The following is a 20,347-nucleotide window of genomic DNA, read 5'->3' on the forward strand; positions in this document are numbered from 1 at the left end:
TTGTATAACTATGTAGTCTGGTTTAATGATTACATAAAATACCTGACTGTCGAGCTGCATGACGTCCAATCTTGGGTTGGCCATCTCAGCGATGAAAGGATTATGAGATTAGTCTATCTAATCTAGTCTAGAGGAAGATCAGTACAGCACGACTTGTCGCGACAGTCTTCGGGGCCAGCAAAGCCACATATGGCCTTTTTGTATCAGCTAATGCTATTGAACCATTGATTGTTGGTCAGTCTAACCCCATGTGCATTCTTTTAACGTGGAGTACCTACCTAGGTAGGTAGGTACTTGGGCATCGAAGCCAACGAGCTGCTATCGTTTATAAGTTGGGTCTATGTCCTGGATAGCGTGAGTACAGAGCAATCCCCAAGAATTAGTTGTCAAGGCGCACGTACAACAGACAAATGCAAATCCAGGCAACCAATATCCAGGCGTTGGAATAGCTTTGATAGTAATCCTCACAACACCAAGTAATATTCGGAACGCTGCAGTACTTTGGAAACGGTCTTGTTTTGTATATTCGTTCAGGAGTCAACAGAAAATACAGATCAATTGGTTAGGGTTTGTAAAGATGCGCTGCTACTAGAAATAGACTATTCTAGACTAGTTGACAAATCATGCACAAAAAAAGAAAAAGAAAAAAAAATAAGTATCAGGAAGACCTCGCCAGGTTCCTGGGAAGGCTGTACATAACACACACATAGGTACTCAAAATACCCATATCAATTACACACTATGTCAATGGCTGTCTGGAAGCAATATGCTGTAAATCCACATTCTGTTTATTTGCATTATCACTGTGAGCTTTCTTCGAGGTTGTAAACACAGATTACCTGCAACATACACTATTGAACAGCTTACCCTATACTTGCCGTTTCCTGGAGCTTGTCTGAATATACCTCTTCCGGCCACCGAGCATCACTATTTCGCCAAGAGAAAGGAAAATACTGAAACCCCACGTGTTCGAGAATGCTTGAATATCTAGGGGGCGCGTGTAATTAGTCGTGCAAGCTTCTGAGCTGTACCCCTGTTTATCTACTTTATGAGCACCATGTTAAATGTTGAGACGAGCACTTAGCTTGGGCTCTTCTATACGTTGCGCTTGTTGTCATGTTTGGTCTAATCGTGAAAGGAACAATAGAAACAAAACTGCACAGATCATGAAAGAGGTCTTGCTATTCCAACAAAAACAAAAAGCACAACAAAATGATGAATGTACGCCGCCAAACAGAAGGAATCTGATGCTATTATAACGAGTGGTTCCCTGCCCTGGCTGGTAGTCATGCCAGCCATAGGCAAGCTCTTTCACGATGAAAAGTCCTCTCCAGAGGAGAAAGGCCGGACACGCGGTTCGACACAACTCCCCTATAAGAAAAACACTCGGTCCAAGAAACGCCACATCATCAAACCGACAATGGTGGAGTCTAGGGGAGTGCTTCAGCGTTTCCGCACCTCGTTGGCCCACCCATCAATCCCTTCCCCGCGACTGCCGGCATCCAAGCCAGGGATTTTAACCCCCTTCATGCCCGGCGTGTCGTCCAACCACAAATGTGCCGCCATGCCGCCCGCGTTGGCCCGCTTCTCGGGCACCAACTCCAGCATCGGTAGCAGAAATTCAGCAATTCGCTTGGCTTCCTCCTCCTTGAAGTGGTATTTTTCTTTCAGAACGTCGGGCAGCGCCCAGTGCCTCAACCGGTGGATGTTGCGCAGTTCGCCCTTGCGGTTAAAGATCTCTTGTGACCACTTGCCGGATAAGCAGAGGGATTTGGGGAATGGACCCAGAAGCTCGATGATCTGGGCGATGTGGTCGTCGTCTTTGCCGTACTTGGTACCGGATTGTGGGTCGAATAGGTAGTCTCCGGTGATGAGCTCAAAAACCTGGAGCGGTACAACACCTGTTAGCCAAGACATTTCGAATGACCAGCGAAGAAAGAGCACCAAGTTCGCCCCTAGCCGCGCAAAGGAGTGACAGCAGAACCAACTCACCATAGCCGCCATGCTCCACACATCCGTACTTGCGCCCCATTTAGACCCTAATATCACTTCCGGCGATCTATATTGCCTTGTTTGGATATCATTTGTGAAGTGGTGGCTAACCCAGCAGGCATTTCCCAGGTCCGCGATCTTGACACTGATAACATCGAAACCGTGGTTGTCGTCGGCCTTGCGTTTCTCGCCTGTCTTATCAAGTGATATACCCGAAACCTCCCTTGAGAGTAAGTCTCTGTGGAGATGCGTCAACATTCGTTAGCTCATGGTATCCAGATAAAGCTACGGGAATGTCCCGTGACCACACAACCAAAAAAATGCTTACGCTGACTTCTCCCTTTGCTTCTGTTTGTCGTCTCCGTCCCTTCTAGGTGATGTTGATGACTTGCTTTTTGCGCCTGCGACATGAACAATCAAAGCGTCAGTAGGCAATAACAACGCCAAGAGATTCAGCGGTGGGGTAAAAAAAAAAGAGCAACGCCCGCCGCAATAAGCGAGCAATCGCTACTCGCCCACTTACCATCATGCAGCATCTGGCCAAGGCTTGAATGTTGTGAACTTGGTGACGGGAAGAGGTTTGCATGATTAAAAGTAGCATTGAGCGGTGAAGGAAGTGGCTGGCTGCCAGTAATCAGCGTCCTACGCCGTCTGCGCCCATTCCGGTTGTTCTCCTTGTCTGAAGGCTCGCTCTTGACAACCCTCTTGACAATTTGCTCGACATCCCCAATCTCAATCAAGACATTCTCGGGCTTAAGATCCGTGTGTATGATGCCACACTCTCGGTGCAAATAGTCGAGGCCCAAAAGCACCTGTTTCGTGATCTGCTTGACGAGGGCCATAGGAATACCCCTGTGATTCCACTTCTTGATCAATCCTAGCAGGTTCTCCCCTAGTACTTCGAAAACCATGCAGACGTGTGTGCCATTCGGGCCTTTGTGGTCGAACGAGTCGAGCAAACTGACAACATGCTTCCGGCCGGGATGATCTGGCTTGGCTTGCACAATCTTATTGAGAAGCTTAATCTCGTCGATGGCGGTTTCGGTGTAGTGAGCGGCGGATCGCACGACCTTGAGGGCAACGTGCTTGCCCGATGAATTGTCCCTTGAGAGCCAGACGGTCGAGAAGTGTCCCCATCCCAGCTTCCGCACTATTGTGTATTTTCCGTCTTTGAATTTCTCACCAATCTGCACTGGGTGATAGCCACCCTTGCAGTAATCCTCCGAATCCTCCTCGTCTGCGGTGTTCTCGGGATCATCGTGCGAAGATGACGAAGTCGGAGAATGGGCTGAGAGATGGGCGGTCCTGTGAGACGCAACGGATGTTCGGAGTTAGCAACTAGCGATCAATCTCGCACATGCGAAAGGCTGGTCTGACGGCGCAAGAAAATGACGGAAATGAATTGCAAGTATGCATTGCTGTAGAAAAGTAGGGTATACAGCAAGGCAATATCGGTGTCACTTTCAAGCGCTGAACAGGCCGCCTGTGAGGGTGGCGAGTCGGCATTGAAGCGGATGCGGAATTGAATTTCAAAGGTACTCTCCAAAAAAATGAGGGGGCTCAACGCGGCGGACAAGCGCAAAAAGTAAAATGGAATGAGGGCGAAAAAACCTTGTCTTCAACATTGTATCCTTTTTGGAATCTCCATCGCGTAAAGATGGTAATAATGTTTTGAACATGTGGAAACGTAGAAGTGGATTGGGAACAAAATCAAACGGGGAGAGAGAAAGAAAAAAAAAAAAGAGAAGGATATAGAGAGGACGCTTTGCACGCTCACTGATCCAAGAATGCGATTGTTTGTTTGCAGGCGGGTTTCAGTAGCAGCGCAACTTTGAGCGGCGTGGAGCGTGAATTTCGAAGCAGCGGGGCGGAGGACGGTGAGGATTGCGTTGCGAGGGCGGGGTGTCCTGTCCTGTCCAGTCTAGTCCTTGTCCAAGGGCAGAGTGGGCTGGCTCCCTGGATGGCTGGCTGCTGGCGTAGGCCTGGCTTGGCTTGGGCTCCGTTGGCGGGAATGCGTTGGACGATTGGGCGCGGGCGGGAAGCAGAATGACGAACGGGGATCCCGTTTCGGCAATGGACTGGGGAAGCCAGAAGCAAGAGGCAGTATGTAGGCCGTCTTCGATTTGTTTCCCCTCACAGAATGACAAGCAGCAACACCAGCAGCCAGACTGTGGAAATAGAGGGGAAAAAAATTATGTCGCCACACAGAGTCGTCCAAAAAGTCGGGTATCTGCGGTGCTGACAAGCCAAGCCAGGACCTCTAGTTCAAAAAAGAAGGGGCTTTCTCCCAAGATCCTGATCTTGTCTCGTCGGCTCCGTTCCCCGATTGAGCTCTTAACTGACAGCTGCTGCACTGCCCGCCTGCTGACTGACAATTTCAGGTCCACTGAACCGGCAGGTCACACATCAAAGACGAACTCTCGTCGGCTGGTGCGTCGGGTGGCCAGGTCACTGATCACTGGTCCTCCCACCCTCTCAACTCGGTCACTGGCGCCGCCGTCGCAAGCGCGCATGCATAATGCCACTGGACTGCAGTTTTTCTTTTTTTTTTTTTTTTTTTTTTTTTTTGGGAGTTTGAGGGGTGTGAAAGTGACAAAACCACCCAGTCCAGTCAGGCATCCCAGCTAGCTGCCTGCCACTTGATTGAGCCATCTGAAGCAAATTCCGTCATTCCATCACAGCGCACCACAACAATTTTATCCACAAAATCTCGCTGCCTCCAGACACACACTTGTTTGCATGGGCACTTTTTTGCGCATGGGCACTTTTTTGCTTTGACTGTCTGCTGACAGTGGAGATCAATCGCTCACATTTGATCGCCAATATGCGAGGTCTGTGGACAATGTGATCAATCGACCAAGAAAGATCGTTGAGGCCGTTTGGTCATCCATCCTGCTCCTACTTTTGGCTTTCTTCTTGCTCTTTCATGCCCTTGTTCTCCTCGCCTGCACGTACCCCCTCCCTCGCAACCGGCGTGCAGGGGGTTTTATGTCAGGCCATTGCGGAACTCCCCATATTGGACTCAATCAAAACGTAGGCGCACAAAGCTCGGATCGCAACGAGCACTTGCGCTTGCGCGCGCACGCCGTAAAGAGGGTGGGGGCGGGGTTTGTATGTAGGTAAGTAAGGCAGGTAGGTAGGTGGTCTGGTGGGATACATCAGACAGCCCAGTTTGCAAAAGTGCAGAGAAGGCATCGACTTGACAGAGAAAAAAATGCAGATATGGAAATATCAGCCAATTTGGTGACATTTCGTAAATCCCGGCCTACTTGGCAGGTTTGCATATATGCATTGTTCCTGGGCTTCTTGATGTCTTTCTCTGCGACAATGGCCCGCGGGCATCCATACACCCATTGGATAAGAGCATACGTAAAGAAAAGTCCAGAAAACCAAAAACAAAACAATAAGAGATTTAGATAACTTACGCTGGTTGCGACGTGGGAGCGGGATTTTCTGTCGTGATGATAGGCTTCAGCGCGTCCTTTTTCCGTTTCTTCAGTCCTGCTGCCGCCGCCGCAGCAGCAGCAGCAGCGCCGTTCCCTTCCCCTGCAGGTGTCCCGTTCGAGCCCGACGATGACTGTTGTTGTTGTGCGTCCTCTGTCGACGGCGCTTCTGACGCGCCGGAGAGCGCCTGTGTTGCTCCGTTCATGATCGTTGGGGGCGGATGCCGACGTTGGGGGACGACTTGTCAAGACGACTCGAGAATCGCATATAGGAACGAGACCAAGAAGAGGATTTCAGACGACCGAAGTGGCTGGATTTTGCAGCGATATTTTTATTTTTTGCTGCGATGTGTCGCTTATCGTCTCGGATGCGCTTTTAGGCTTTCAGCCCGTCAGCAACCACGCCAAACGAAAAATGGTCGCAGTGGGTTCGTCCGGTGCTGCAGGTGGTTTCGACGATTTGCGAGGCTAGTTTCGTTGAAGCGCTTTGGTTGATTGCGCAGATAGGAGAAGTACTGTCGGTGGTGGTGGGAACTTGAATGCGCAGGACAAGTTGATATTTTACGGTCGCGAGCGAGAAAACCAAGAGGACGCGATGGCTTGCGGCTGTCCGAGTCGTCACAATTTGCTGCTGCCCCGCGTCGACTACAACAGAGAGAGGTTGGGGTTTGGCGCACAGTCTCCACTGGCCGAAGCGCTGGGAAATCCCTAGATAGCCGTTTGGAGGGGTCGCAATTGGCTACTAAACTAGGATATCTCGCCTGTGTGTATTCTTCGTGTGGTCCGTTGAAGGATCTGTAGGGAAATAACAATAGGAAGGTGACAGGTTTCTATGATGCCTCTTATTTGTCACTAGTCGCCCCAAAACAGGCGCGTACCCGGGAGAAGGAAAGGGTCCAAGTTACCTCAGGAGCGCGTTGCGATGCCATGCGATTCTGCGGATCAATCATGCGTCATTGGGTAGTCGAACAGGGAAAAATAAAACTGGGGAGGGAGAAAGATTGTTGCCCAAGTTGAACAACCTCCAACCTCGAATCTTTTTCATCCCCGCTCAGCCCCTCGCTCACAACGTGTCAGTTGCCGCGCTGTAGGGCAGAGTAGAGACCGAAGAAATGACAAACGGACGCTAGTTTACTTGGCTAACTCACACTCGAGACATTGGGGGCTAGAAGACCAGAAGATCAGAAGATCAGAAGATCGTACTTTTTTTCCTTCTCTCTCTTTTTCTTCTCCATATCTTATTCCTTTCCCTCCTCGAAGTTGTTATAAGCCATTTGGATATCCCTTGCACCCTGCTCTTCCGCTCAACCCTGACTCTAAATTTTGGCCAGCTCCATCTATTGTGCAGCTTTGGACCTTGAGCTTCGGGTCCAAAGCTGCTTGCTTGCAGGCTCATTATGGCTGCCCCAGCAACAGCATTGTCTGGTCCCACTTTTGTCCGCCATTTGTTTGATTCCGTGATAAAAGCAAAATTTACTGTACATTGATAGGCCAAACAATACACCCTACCTTAGGTCCTGCGCAGTATAGGTAGGTACCAAAAGGTATTCACCTCCATAGTGCAATGACTTGGTAATCCATGCTTATTCTACACTAGCTAAGCTTAGGCAATTAATACCCTAGCTTGGCAGGGTCACGAGCATTTTGCTGTTGATTAAATGATAAAATAAATAAATAAAAAGAACCCTGAAGTAAATAGAGATTGCTTGGCATGTGATTCTTGTCTCAACTAAAATCGATCCAGTTGTCCTACTTTCCGACACCCACGTGCTCCTTTCTTTCGTATAGACAACGTGGCTTCCAATGCAAGGTGGAATACCGTCGTGTCCCGGATAAACAGCTTGCTGGTATTCCAACGAGAGCACTTGCTTCACTTCCGTAGGTCGGTATATACTACTACACACGCACTGGACTTGGGGAGCCAAATTATCAGAGGGCACTCACTCTTCGCTTGAATTCAAATCCTCCCTCTCCTTTATACGCTCAGCACGCACAGTGGCGGGTACATTGTATAAGCCCGTGGTCCGTTCCGACCGAAATAGGGGCCAATCAACAGTCGGCGAGTTACTGATCGTCCTGCATGAGAGGCTTCCGAAAGGTTTTCCAGACTCGACTACTAAGTTTCGCCACAGCGACTTTCGGCAACACCGTCTTCAACCCAGATACGGGCTTTCTTCTCAAGATTACGGATTCCGTGTTGAGGGTCGGCCTCAACTATATCACAAAGCCAAATTCGGAGCGGTCATTCCACTAAGATCCCATGAAAAAGCGGCACGGAACTGGCCTGTAAATCTTAATGGCAAGGCTCCAAATATCGAGCAAGTATTTCTGAAACATTGTGATAGAAAGTCAAGCTAGAGATATCAAGGGGCATATATACATATTTCTGCAGGCCACGCTCGCACACACATGCAGAGGCGCAGGCGACATTTTTCCCTTCCTCTACAGGTTCAGTATCTAAATCACATAGATAATCTAAGAATAAATTACTATCCCACGGGAAATGTTTTCTCTGTGAGTGTCTGCCAACGTATTTGTGTCATGGTAAACTTCTCGCCGATTGCGACCTGAGGATTGCCCTGTAATGCGATTTTGCATGCGGAATTTCAGCCGGTGTGCGAGGAAGGATAAGTCACTACAGGAGTCGTTCCTTGAGCATAGGGACAAAGTATTCTCGACTGTAGTATTAAGCAACCTAGTATAGTGCTGCTAGAAAAGGGCCTTGAATATCATGAAAAGCTGTGAGGCCCTGTGTCTAAGACCTCAGTAGTAGCTATTGACCGGCTGCGCAGGAAATCCGATTTAAAAAATAAACCTCTTGGTCTAATAGAATGGATGGAGACCACATATTTTTCACCTCGAACAAACTGTGAGATACACAAGGTGAAGCAGCAGGCAAGACTCCAGATCAAACAGAGGCAGTAAGGCGTGCGATTTATGCAATCTAATCATGGCACATGGAATATGGAATAGATCACGAAGGAGACCTGCTCTGCATTAACCGAACAGCGCTGGGGGACGTTGAGGCGAGAGAATTAGGAGACTCACTTGAAGTTATGGAGTCGTTCCCCCTGGGTGTGGATAGATGGATTGAAGACACTGGTGCCTCTCTGTTGGAAACATAACCAATCACTACCGAGAAACATCAGCCACAAAGACTAGGTAAGATAGGTAATATTAACAACTTCTGTGCCCTCGACGCCGACGCTGTACATTGGCATAAAACAATCCATGCAAGCCCGATCCATAAACACATATCAAACCAACCGTGCCATATCCATAGCCCGTTGTCTTCATACAGAAATAGCTTCTGCTGCAGATTCTTCGCTCGTTTCCCAGAAGATGCCCAAACAAAAGAAAGAAGAACTAGGAGATTAGACTATCAATTACACAGGATACAAAGACATTGCTTCCTTCTTTTCTGATTTTATTATAGCCCAGGTGTATAAACGAAGGGAACAACAATAGTCGATACTGACACAAATGAAAGGGTATATTATATAAAGCAGGTGGAGTTTGCCCACCCTGAGTAAGGCATTGGGGCCGTTTCAGGACTGAACTGGGTATAAGCCATTAGGCCAATAACCTTGTTGTTGCGGGATTCGTTGCTGCTGCTGCTGCTGCGGTTGCTGCTGGCCCTCAGAGCTAGTATTGCCCATCCCAGTATCAGCCGCCGTGACAGCAGCCACTAATGAATTCCAATCTGTTGCACCAGTGTACATCAATCCGCTGCCAAAGTCGACAGTGCCATTGAATGAAGTGTAATCCATTGGATGGGCAGGCGGGTTTGAGAATCCACTCATCTGCACAGGTTGGTAGAAGTTCTGCTCGAAAGCCACCGGCCCACGTTGATCCAAGACCATCTGGTCCGTCGGCATCGGTCGCGGGTCAAGAGACATGGGATCGGAAGGGATTGACACCTGTGTATCAATCCGATGGGACGGCGGAGGAGGCGGCGGATGTGATGGTGGGGGCGCCGTTGTCGTGTGTTGCTGTTGCTGCATGCCTGGTGGCAATGGAGAGGGAATTGATTGTATGGAGTGTACGGACGAGGCATCGGATGTGAGGGGCCAGTCCTGTTTAGGGGCCAGCGTCTCAGTCGACGAGGGCCATTCTTGCTTTACCTCCAGCATCTGCTGCTGCTCCTGGGGAAGCATCTGTATCGAAGGTTGCCGAGGTAGCGGGCGTTGAGTCTGTGGTAAAGACATTTCTGGCGGCGACTGCATTTGTTGCTGCTGGTGTTGTAAATCCTCCTGCTTTACTCCCTCGGGACGAACAACCTGTGCATGCCCGATATATTGTGACGGCCTCCTCCCCACCCCAGAGGCCTGCTGGGGTTCCATAGAGACAACTAGCTGGATGGCAGTCTCCCAGGCGAGCTCAACAATTTGCTGCGCATTATCCTTGGCCGGGTCGAAAAACTCTAACAAATCCTGCAGCTGACCAGGCTCCTCGTTCTCAAGGTATCCATGCGAGCGACCCGTATTCTTTGGATCCCAGCTGATTTTGGGCCGCTGCTCTCGGGGCAAACCCCCATACTTGGCCGACTCGAGGGCCTTCCATGTATCATGGATGACAGGCTGGTGGAGGAGACCATAGATGACAAGGGCATGGTCCCAGTGGGCCTTGGTCTTGCCGGATTCGTAGTGCACAGCGACATGATCAAAATATCGCTCAAGAGATGGTAAAAAGGCCGCGCAGAAGCCACAACCCCAAGCACGCTTGCGCTTCGAGTAGCGTACCACCTTGTCAGCGTGAGGGCAGGTTTTGCAGTTGTGGCGAGACTTGTGGTGTTGGTTGAACGTGTTGGCGCCCCAAAAGACTCGGTTGCAGTCAGGGCAAGGATACTTTTTATACCTGCATGAGTACAAAGCCGGCGTTAGTCAGGAAAGAGGGTGTGCTACTTTGATCAGACCGTCGGGCTGAAACTTACCTCTCATGGAACTCGTCCTCGTGGCGTTTCCAGTCAAACTTGCGCTGCAGCTTCTGGGGACATGACGTGCACCAGTAAGCCCTGGTCGATGGCCGGCTGTTGAATGACTGCGTGCCTGGGAGCTGGGAGTAACGGCTCATGCCGCTACCCTGCGACGACGTGGAGCTTATCGAAGTTGCAGACGACATGACACTGGCACGCGATCTGGCCGTTGAGCCAGTGCGCGTTGACGATACGGAAAGGCGGGGTGCGTGCTGCTTCGCACCAACGCTTTGGCGTTCGTCAACACTGTTGGCTGCCGTCTTATTCTCGAAGGCGGCAGCGATGGTCTGGTCAAACGTAGTCGGGACGGAGACGCTATTGGAGCTATGGATTGTCGAGGTTGGGGAGGCGCAAGGCGAGGGGGAGGACGGCGAGGGAGTAAAGCATGACTCGGGGTGCTGCTGCTGCTGCTGCCACAGCCCTGCAGACTGGACTTGAGTCGGGCACTTTTCCAGCAGCGCGCGCAGCAGTGTCTCTGCAGATAGCCCATTGTCGGTTAGGCGCTGGATTTGAAGGCGGGCAGCGGCGAGAGCGCCCTCATCAGCGTCCGGGCTACCGGCCGCCGGCAGGCCGTGCCGCGCATCCATATGGTGTTGGTTTATCGGGCTGGACTAATGAATAATTATAACAGATGCAGATTGTGAATTGGGCGGGAGGCGCCGGTGCACTCTCGAGAGCTTGGACGAAAACGGTGCAGGGGCTCGGGTAATGCTAGACCAGAGGTAAGGCGACCTGTTGCTATACCGCAAGTAGGGGTTCGGACGAAAGTTTGTTCTCAACTGGCGGCGTAAAAACGGTCGGAAAGCAAAGTCGGCTCGCCAAACAGGCGCAGAATCAATTGCTTGCTTTGCCGAATGAGAATCAAGATATGTCAGCTTTCCAGCTTGGCTAATCCGAAAGCGATGTGGATTGCTGGCTAGCTTGTTGATTAAACAGCCAATAAATGCTTCAGCAAACTTGAGATGATGTTCAAGGAGGGACCGAATTAACGAGTGAGCAAATAGAGCCGCGCCCAAGGGGCCCTTTTTGGCGATGGCTGGGTTGGTTGAGCACAAGGAGTGTGAGTGCGATGTCGTCAGTTAAAGGCTGGGGTAGAGGCAAAAGCAACAACAGCTTGCTTGGTCGGTATGCGGCAGGAGTTGTGTGACGGATGTACTGCCTGCCGATTTGCTCTCTCGAGTTCGTCAATCCCACAAGAGAGAAGAGGGATATGTTGCAGCCGGTAAAAAAAAAAAAAAAACAATATGCAGCAGTTTGCTGTCAGTGCTGGGTGTGTGTGTGTGTGTGTGTGTGGTGTTTGTGGTGCACCGCACTGCGCTGCACGGGTGCAGACGTTGGGGGCTGACAACCTTTCAGGTAATGAATGTAATGTAGCTGTGGGTTGAATTGAATGCAGGCACAGCACAGATTGTGATGACGGCTAGCTAAATTAAAAAAAAAGCTATCCCCTGCCCGTATGCGCATGCAGACCATCGTTCCCTCATTGATCAAAGTGATCGACCAAAAGATGGACGAAACAGTCGTCAGGGTTGGTTACCATGTACCTGAGCGAGCATGTAAGGTTAAAAACATGTATCGCTGGTAGGACTTGTAGGCTGATTTTTTTGGTCTGATCGGTCTGTCGGGGAAGGATCCGATGCAATGGATGATGGACAGCCACACCTATAGGGAGAAACAAAAGATGGGCGGATGGCAAAGACAAACAGAAAACAAAAAAAAAAGATTGGATGGTAAAAAGAGTGGACGAAATTTGGCCTATGGATAAGGTAGGCGGGAAAGACGGATCAGCCGAATTGAAGGAAAGAAACGAGCAGACGGGTTACAACACCTCGCTCCAGTCGGCTGGTCAATCATCAGCCTACCACGTACACATCAGTAATGGATCGACCCCACTTTGTTCCCGGCGCGCGCACGCGTTTGAACCCGTTAATAACCCCGAACAAAAGGTACAGAGGTTACAAGCACATATTGGAAAAGGTACCTAATACTAGATGTACTTGGGAGCAACACGCCACCAAGCAAAGAAGCCCTGTCAATCCAGCGTGGACCAGCTGCTTGCCCCGTGGTGAGAAGCACTGAACAGCCAGTGGCACGTACTGTACAGTAGATAGATTGGATCGACCAAGGGGATCCCTGGTCATGGATCCCCCAAGAAACAAAAACATGGGCAAGAAGATTGTGGGTTTCCGAGGCTTACGCCTTTTCAACTTCCAAGAAAACCAATGTGTCTGTCTGCCTGTACGTAAGGCACAAGCCACTCACCCACTCTTCCCTTTCTGTCATCCCATGACGGATGACTTAAACCGGTAAAATACCAGTTTGACCAAATGCGTTTTAACACACAAGCAAGCTACAGTGAAACTGCTGCAGAAGATGAACTTCAAGATGTAGTCCCCAGCAACTGTGATAAAAAATAAACCCCGATCCATTTGTGTGTCTCCTCGATGAGAGAAGAGGGGGTAAAAAAAAAAAAAAAAAAAAAAACTCCCAAGTCACATTTTGGGCAAACCCATCAACAAAAAGCACGGTTCGTTGACACTGAATCCTAGTGGGATCCACAGATACCTCATACCACGTTTAGATTGGCAGGGAATAGCTGAGAAACATAGGGGCGGGGTGACAACCGAGGCAGGCACCAGGCACGGATACTCACGTCGGGTACAAGCAAGCTCCCTTGAGTGGAGGGCACGGACACTAAAATGCATGGTGGCACTGAGGCAACATAGATATTTTCAGGCACCGGACGTTAGCTTGCGAGAGCACCTGGGCAAAGAGACCCCGGAAAATTGGGAAGAGATTTACTACCGACCCGACCCTCGATTCAACGATCCAATTTTTGAGGGACCTCCATGTTCCCGGCCTGCTTGGTATGGTAGACAAATGCTCGCTTATCCATTGGCGATGCGACGGCGTTATCCGATCAATCCATAGCCAAAATTTCTTCATCAAAAGTAATCGATCAATTGCCAGTCAACTCCTGTAGCGAAAGAAGCTCAGTTAGGCGTGCTTTCACTGCATCCACTTTAATTCTTTCCATTTCTTTCCCTTCTTCAGCATGGCTCTCGAGCCACAACAAGGTAAGACAAGCGGTTGGTTGAGCTGTCGAAATGGGATTTTTCGACAGTGACAAAGCAACATAGCAAGAAACCGTTGAAGAAAGTGACAAACAGTCAGTCAGTCCATCTCGCCCCGGTCCATCGTTTCCCAAACAAGTTTGGCAAGTGAACGCGCTAATTGGCCCGCGACGTCGCGAGGCGCATGTTTTCGAAACATTTGGACCGCAGCACGGCTAGCAACTCTCTCTCACCTGGTCTCTCGGCCCCTTGTTACCGTTTCAGGTGGTCCCAACGCGGCAAGGAGAGCCGGATAACCAGATTACGGTAGCTTGTCGAGCTGACACTTGGAGAAGAAGAAAAAAAGAAGAAAAAAACGGCGACGATCGTCGGTCTCTTGGATCTCGCTGATCATAAAGATGACGCTTATGTGCCTAAACCGTTTGTTGCTAACTTCGAATGTTTACAAACTACTTATATTTACTTTTGCGTTTTGTTATACTATTTTATATCGTGTGACTCTCTTAGACGAGTACCGACCCGACTGAAGACACCAAAGACACGTGCAAATCGAGAACCGAGTCGGTTCGGTGCTACGGTGACTGTCAGTGGTCCTTTCTGGTACTGCCACCATCCCACGTAACCAACCAGTAAATAAATTTAATGGGGATCGAATGGCATGATGACGCCAACCGCGCGCCCGTACCCGCTCGTACCATCTAAATCCTCACAAAGTAGATTCTTTTCGACTCCTCTGGGGCTAAAAGTCACTCTAAAAAGCCGCCGGTTACTTACCTGTGTGATTCCATCTTTCGAAACAGCTCCTGCTCGTATTCTAGCCTGCCTTGCCTGTGCTGTTCCGGCCCCCTTCCAACCTGGTAATTTTCCCTCGTGGCCCCTTTTTCCGTCCCTGCTTTGCCTCCCCTGCCTGTCAGACAAGCCTCTTCTTGAGATGTTTACTTTACCTGGTGGGCACCGAGCGTTGCCGTGCCAAGAAAGGTGATGTTGCTGACAGCGTTAGCTCTTGGTGAACTGTCACTTTCTGGCAGCCAACAATACCAGGGTAAAGGTGGTTTGAGTGGGATGGTCCGCGGGTAAATAGACGTCGCTCATGGTGGGTAGCATCACAGTCACCAACCATCACAGCAAACTGCAACCTCGCCAAAGTTACGGGAGTTGTGCGGGACGTCTAGACGACGGCTGCTGGGTGCTGCAACTAGACTGGTTCTAGTCTAGCCAGTCCCCTTCCTTGATGCCTCACTGCTCCTTTCTGTCTGCAGCATCCTCCCCACACGCACCTTTATGTCTTTCCTCATGTGCCACTGACCGGGGTTTGCAAAGTTTACGGTCTACTCCCGTCCGTCTTCCCTGCGTAGGGATATTTGTGTGATGGCCTGTAGGAGACCGCTGATTTGCAGGGAAGAAGAAGATAAAGAAGAATGAAGGGTTCGGCCCCCTTACATGTAGGTCACCGTTCCACGGAGGATATACGGAGTATGTGTGTGCTATTCTTGGTTGTCTGGCAGTGCACCTGACCTGGAAAGTAGGAAGAAGTGCCGGACAGGATCATGGAGACAGACTGTTAATATCAGTTGCGTTCTTTCTTCTATGGTATTCGAGGTGGCACAGTGGGCGAGAAAGTGTGTTAATGTCTGGTTTTATGGAGTATGATGTCCGCGTGAGAGGCGTGTGTTCCCACCCAACCTCTTGCCAGGTTCATCTCCCTTCTAGCCAAACAAACGTCTTGGTTGCACATAGAGTAAGTAGCATTTGGAAATCACCCACCTTGTCACCACACCACATCGAATTTTGTATTCGATCGACCTTGGCTCAGGCTTGTGTTATGCTCACAGAGATCATTCTTCGTCGTTCATGTGCCACTTCACATATCCAGCTTAGCCATGAATGAGTAGCAGCTACGAGCTTGAGACTGCCTTTCCGGTACAAGGATGACCAGAGTGGGCCACAAAAAATGGCGGTGTTGGAGGTCTAAGAGCAGCAAGCCAGTCTAGAGGAGGAGGTGTGGACAAAGAGCAGACTTGAATGGCTCAAACACGTTCTCTGCCTTATGCTACGGGCATTGTATGGCTTAGCTACCGCATATATGTGTAGGCAGCTGGCTGCACCGGACTTTTCGTATACGTGCCGTGTTTCACGCCCCTCATCACCGACTAGATTTATGATTGGACGTTGTTGATATTGAGGGTGCTTAGAATACCCAATTAGTGATAAACGCTTCATTCTCAAAGAATATCGAAATAGACACCTAAACATTTATGCTTAATTGCAAATTCAGTACCGCTGAAGTCCAAGGTATACAGGCTAACCAGGCATTTGTCTTCCTTTCCAGCTATATCACGTATGAAAACGGTGAGGCTGACATAAAGATCGAAGAAATAAATAGAGCGCCCATTCAGACCAGTCCTGGCAAACCGTCTGCAAGTCTGAACTCTCTGCACAAGGCCCTCACGATTTGCATCTCCCTCAGCAGAGAAGCCTGTGGCCTGATCCAGATGCACTTCCCCTTCCCCGAACCTGCCCGCACTCTGAGCACAAGTAGCTCGCGGCGAGCGATCTGCAAAAACCCAGGGGACGGCAGGAGGCCTCGATTCGGCATGCGACTGTGCGCCCTCATCATGTGGGCAAACACCTAGTCAGCCTGGCAGCCGTGCAGGGCGCGCGAGACGACAACCTTGCCCCCTCGCATCGCATACTCGCGCAGGTCCGGGCCGCTAGGACTCGAGTTTATGCCCTCTAGCGTGTGAGTGAACATTATGACCATGCATGGGTCTCGGCAAAGCCCTGCAACAATCTCGGTTTGGCTCACGGCGTGACGGATGATGGCCCATTCGCCGAGGATCCGCTGCGAGATGGCCAACCGGTTTTCGTACAGGGAGCTGCTTACACCCATCGGGGCAGTCCGGTCTGGAAGAAGCAGGAGTAAGATGGGTCGGTGATCATGCACCGGGGTTATGGCATCGTTATCGAGTTCGCCGAAGAGCCTCATGCTCTGCGTATGTGGATTGAACTCGGAGCCGGGTTCAGGTTCGGGTACGTATTGATATCGGAAGTATCGGCGCACAAACGCTAATTGGTGGTGATCCATGATTCGGTGTTTGCTATGAGATCAATCTACCTACCTAGGTAGTTACCTATTGTCAGACTTGTTCTCCGTGAGTCGATGGTCCTTGGTTGTGAAAATACCAAGGTATATATCTTGAACTACCTGGAATGTGTAGGTAATAAGAAATAGTCGCCGTTGGAAAGCAGTGAGCAAACAGTGTGCGCCTTGATCTGCTGGATGGAGATGATTGATATCCGTGCGAATAGTCCGACAAGGGGGCAGCTTCAGACCATGGATCTTCAAGAGGTTGGCACTCTGGGATGCGCTGAGAGTACCCTGTCCTGTTGCGTTCCTTCTCCAAGTACCACAACTTCGAGGCAGTCACGACTCAGCCTTGTGTCTATGTTTCCGTCTCAACACTGCCGCATGGCGTCGCAAAAAGCCGCATTGAGGTTGAGTGCACTTCATCTTGGGCTTCACTGTCTTCACTGAGACCAGCGGGCATTGGTTTTGAGGATGATACAAAGACCGACTGCCCCGGGGATAGGCGGTGGTCAACCATCCGCGGCTACAAGAGATTAAACTTACAGATCGGGGCCCTGGATTTTCGCCGACCAATTATCGCATGTCTTCGCTCTGGCAATTCATTGCACCTCATATACATAGGTACCAACCTACAATGTTATTGTGTAAATAGATGTATGTAAGTAAATCAAGGTAGGTAACATCGATGGAGCATTATTGGGGCTGCGATCCCAAGGGCATTTCACTGCAGTTGATGCACTAAGAACAATATATACAACAGGGGCCACCCACTCTCGCTGATTAATGCTTGGGCGTGGGTAAAATACCCAGGGTACCTTAAGGTAGCTTCAGTAGCAATTCAGTCATTCAAGGGCCGAGAATCCGATCAAGTTCACTAATAGGTACGTAAGGTAGGTACCTACCTAGGGAAGTACCACCTACCACTGATCTCACCGATCCGCATAGCTTACCTATCTACCTAGGTAGTTATAGCATTGGGATCACCACAAGTTACATCTTTCAGGGAGAATTAGTACAAAAAAGGTGAGAAAAAAAAAGTTTGTGTCATACCTTTTCACCTTGCCTTCACCTTTCCATCAACGCCCGAGGAAATTCCAGCCCTGCCTGTGTAGATCACGAGCAGGCACCACCTAGGTGCCTTAATTATCTGGGTCGTTGGATTAAACTTCGAATAGATCAACCCCGCCGCCTGAAAGAAGAACACCACACTAATACCGAAACACTCCAAATTTCTAGGGATTTTCTTTTGTCTACCTCATTCCGATATCTTACCTACCTACCTTGTCAATCTTAACTACATTGCTACCTTACTTACCTACCTAGGTGCCATAAATGTACCTTGGCAGGTAAAATGGCGTCCGAAAATGAGAGGACGGCCGACCAAGCCTCGCCTCGTAAAAGACCGACTATCGCGTCGCAGAACCGCGTATCGAAACATACTTCGGCTGGACGCAAAATAGATCAGCTCTGCCTCCCGAACAAGGCACTCGTATCAGAGGATTTCATTACTGATACCCCAACAAATCTATCATTGGAAACAACGCCAACCAGTACGTACCTTTTTCACCACCACACCTAATACAATACTGAACGTCTACTAACCTGAATCCAGGTCAGGAAGCTGGGGCGGGGATGCAGCAAACAGAGCGTCAGTCAACACTGGCGGGCCATGTCGAGATATCTCCGACCATGACAGCTGACTGCTCTGATACCCATACCAACGATGCCCAGAGCTGGGAGCATTGGGATGATATTGTCGCTTTTGCTCCAGGACAGGATGATTCTGCGGTAACCACGTTCATTTACAACATGCTGCCGAAATGCAAGCAGTGGGTTATCAAACGAAGAAAATTCCCCAGAAAAAATCCGTACGACGACGCAGAACTCTGCGCATATTATATTGATCTCAAATCGTTCGTTGCGTATCTCGACACAATTCAGGTCACGCCAGCCATCAAAAACAACAAAGAGCTGGCATTTTTCCGCAGGCTGATCACAGACCCGAATAATAAGGGTATCATGCCAGGCTTCATTGTGAACCGCTTCGTTTCAATTTGGGAGCGCTAGACGGAGCAGATCCAGGACTATATCGTCGACGATGGAAACGAGGACGACAACAGTCACATCGTGGGCAATTCAAGCCAAGCGGGAGAACTGCCTAAAATTTCGTATCCGCCCCGGGATCACCCCATCTATGGCGTTGGCGGCATTATGTACGGCGTGCTGGCTGGGAAGCCATCATCGGGCGCCAGATTCCGCTACACGATTGATCCTCGCCTTGCGAAGAAAAACGCCCAAATTGTCGGACATAATGGCCTTGTTCCTGGCGATTGGTTTCCGAAACAACTGGTTGCTCTATTCAAAGGCGCGCATGGAGCGAGCCAGGGCGGCATCGCGGGCTCCAAGGGCCAGGGTGCCGTATCTATCATTGTCGGCTCAGCGGCGTACGAAAGCGTTGACAAGGATTGTGGAAATGTCATCTACTATTCGGGCGCACAAAAGTTAGGGGCGCGGTTGCCTGGCGACAAATCGGATTCGGCTTCGACGAAGTTGCTTCTGGAATCTTTCAGCAAAGGAAACCTTGTCAGGGTTATCCGCAAAAAGAACCATATATCGCAACATGCACCGGCTGAGGGTCTTCGGTACGATGGCTTATACCGCATCACCACATGGGTTGAGAGGTTCGAAATCACTACGGGCCGCCATCGGGTTTTGCTGTTTACGCTTGTGAGAGACCCAGGCCAACTTAGTCTTGATGATGCCAAAGCAAGGGCCCCGTCAGCTACTGAACAGCGACGGATTGTGGAAGCAGTGGAGAAGGGGTACTGATGAGCTCCGGGATTATTACTATGGTAGCTCTATTTCGTCTATCTCCTGATGCTTTTTCGTCTCTTTCCTTCTCTTGGCACGGCACGGGGCTGTGGGTTCGCAACAGCAACGGAACGAATTGCTATGGTTGTTTTCGTGCCTCAGGGGCAGACGCGAACGCACCGACTGCTGCATGGGTTGTACCACGTTGCTTCGCAGGTCCGGGCAATCGCCAAGAGGCGATTTTGATACCAAGCATTGATGAACTACCGAGACTTTACAAACTGTAAAAATAGTGTATCTAAAGACATGACAAGTTGCTCGAGTAAGAATCTCCAGTTTGAAACATATGAATGGCTTCTCAATTGTGCGTGCTGATAAAGAAGAGAACGGTGAGGTCGTTATTGTCACCCGTTCGGACTTCGTACATGATATTGCTTTTCTTGCCGATCATGGAGGCGAAAAATAAGGAAAAAAAAAACACTACTGAACACAGATTCAAAAGTGTCTCGTATCCCGAATAGTATTTACTGTACTGTACGTAGTATTATATCGGGCTTGCGGGGCTCATGTTGGTTGAAACGTGGCAAAGTGCTGAGAAGTGGACAAAGCAACCCTTCTTTCTATCTATTACACGACAAGAGGAAAAAGGGGCTAGCGATTACCTATTGCTAAAAACGGCGATGGAAACAAATGCAGTGAGACAATGACAAATCTCGGAGAAAAGGAGGTCTCTGTTGGTATCACCATACATGAAGGAGTGGATCGACTTTTCAGTGGTTACCCCCTTTTTGTTCCTATTATAATTCTTGACAGGGTTGTTTGAGCTGGGTAATCCCTTACGCCAGCTTTGATTTCTTTTCCACAATAAACTCGTTTCTTTTATGTTCATCTCATCGAGTTTTATGCAAGCCATTGCCCCCGATAAACAGGGATAAAAAAAGTATATGCGTGGTGGATTTGCCGC

The 20,347-nt window shown here is 49.7% G+C and overlaps 6 protein-coding genes across 7 annotated transcripts; 2 read left to right on the plus strand and 4 right to left on the minus strand.

The window, feature by feature from the left end:
• Positions 1-945: 945 nt before the first annotated feature.
• MGG_10596 lies at positions 946-6,350 on the minus strand. 2 transcript variants are annotated; one of them, XM_003721300.1, is made up of 5 exons: positions 3,604-4,596; positions 2,516-3,297; positions 2,321-2,393; positions 1,993-2,230; positions 946-1,884 (listed from the first exon to the last, which is right to left on the minus strand). In XM_003721300.1, exons 1-5 carry the CDS (start codon positions 3,669-3,671, stop codon positions 1,444-1,446), a joined length of 1,602 nt encoding a protein of 533 aa, XP_003721348.1. In that variant the 5' UTR covers positions 3,672-4,596; the 3' UTR covers positions 946-1,443. The 2 variants fall into 2 exon arrangements, with proteins under 2 accessions (XP_003721348.1, XP_003721349.1); XM_003721301.1 differs by lacking the exon at positions 3,604-4,596 and adding an exon at positions 5,418-6,350 and having other exon boundaries at positions 1,079-1,884.
• A 1,149-nt stretch (positions 6,351-7,499) lies between these two features.
• MGG_18048 (uncharacterized protein) lies at positions 7,500-7,772 on the minus strand (the record flags this gene model as incomplete). The annotated part of the gene is made up of 2 exons (XM_003721302.1): positions 7,500-7,649; positions 7,716-7,772. 2 exons carry the CDS (start codon positions 7,770-7,772, stop codon positions 7,500-7,502), a joined length of 207 nt encoding a protein of 68 aa, XP_003721350.1.
• Positions 7,773-8,593: 821 nt separating this feature from the next.
• Positions 8,594-11,693, minus strand: MGG_10595 (uncharacterized protein). Its single transcript, XM_003721303.1, has 2 exons — positions 10,369-11,693; positions 8,594-10,292 (listed from the first exon to the last, which is right to left on the minus strand). Exons 1-2 carry the CDS (start codon positions 10,995-10,997, stop codon positions 8,984-8,986), a joined length of 1,938 nt encoding a protein of 645 aa, XP_003721351.1. The 5' UTR covers positions 10,998-11,693; the 3' UTR covers positions 8,594-8,983.
• Positions 11,694-12,573: 880 nt separating this feature from the next.
• Positions 12,574-13,564, plus strand: MGG_15385 (uncharacterized protein; the record flags this gene model as incomplete). The annotated part of the gene is made up of 4 exons (XM_003721304.1): positions 12,574-12,652; positions 12,992-13,277; positions 13,465-13,487; positions 13,551-13,564. 4 exons carry the CDS (start codon positions 12,574-12,576, stop codon positions 13,562-13,564), a joined length of 402 nt encoding a protein of 133 aa, XP_003721352.1.
• A 2,364-nt stretch (positions 13,565-15,928) lies between these two features.
• On the minus strand, positions 15,929-16,591 carry MGG_10593 (uncharacterized protein). Its single transcript, XM_003721305.1, has one exon. It carries the CDS (start codon positions 16,567-16,569, stop codon positions 16,114-16,116), a length of 456 nt encoding a protein of 151 aa, XP_003721353.1. The 5' UTR covers positions 16,570-16,591; the 3' UTR covers positions 15,929-16,113.
• Positions 16,592-17,923: 1,332 nt separating this feature from the next.
• Positions 17,924-19,401, plus strand: MGG_10592 (uncharacterized protein; the record flags this gene model as incomplete). The annotated part of the gene is made up of 3 exons (XM_003721306.1): positions 17,924-18,122; positions 18,185-18,513; positions 18,640-19,401. 3 exons carry the CDS (start codon positions 17,924-17,926, stop codon positions 19,399-19,401), a joined length of 1,290 nt encoding a protein of 429 aa, XP_003721354.1.
• Between the last annotated feature and the right edge of the window lie 946 nt (positions 19,402-20,347).

The sequence above is a fragment of the Pyricularia oryzae genome, chromosome 7, assembly GCF_000002495.2.
Source record: "Pyricularia oryzae 70-15 chromosome 7, whole genome shotgun sequence".
Lineage (NCBI taxonomy): Eukaryota > Fungi > Ascomycota > Sordariomycetes > Magnaporthales > Pyriculariaceae > Pyricularia > Pyricularia oryzae.

Coding starts and splice junctions, on each gene's coding strand:
- MGG_10595 (XM_003721303.1), bottom strand. CDS start 10,997: ATGGATGCGCGGCACGGCCTGCCGGCGGCCGGTAGCCCGGACGCTGAT. Junction 10,293..10,368: donor GAGGACGAGTTCCATGAGAG/GTAAGTTTCAGC, acceptor GTACTCATGCAG/GTATAAAAAGTATCCTTGCC.
- MGG_10596 (XM_003721301.1), bottom strand. CDS start 5,641: ATGAACGGAGCAACACAGGCGCTCTCCGGCGCGTCAGAAGCGCCGTCG. Junction 3,298..5,417: donor GCTCCCACGTCGCAACCAGC/GTAAGTTATCTA, acceptor TGCGTCTCACAG/GACCGCCCATCTCTCAGCCC. Junction 2,231..2,320: donor AAGCAAAGGGAGAAGTCAGC/GTAAGCATTTTT, acceptor GCATCTCCACAG/AGACTTACTCTCAAGGGAGG.
- MGG_10593 (XM_003721305.1), bottom strand. CDS start 16,569: ATGGATCACCACCAATTAGCGTTTGTGCGCCGATACTTCCGATATCAA.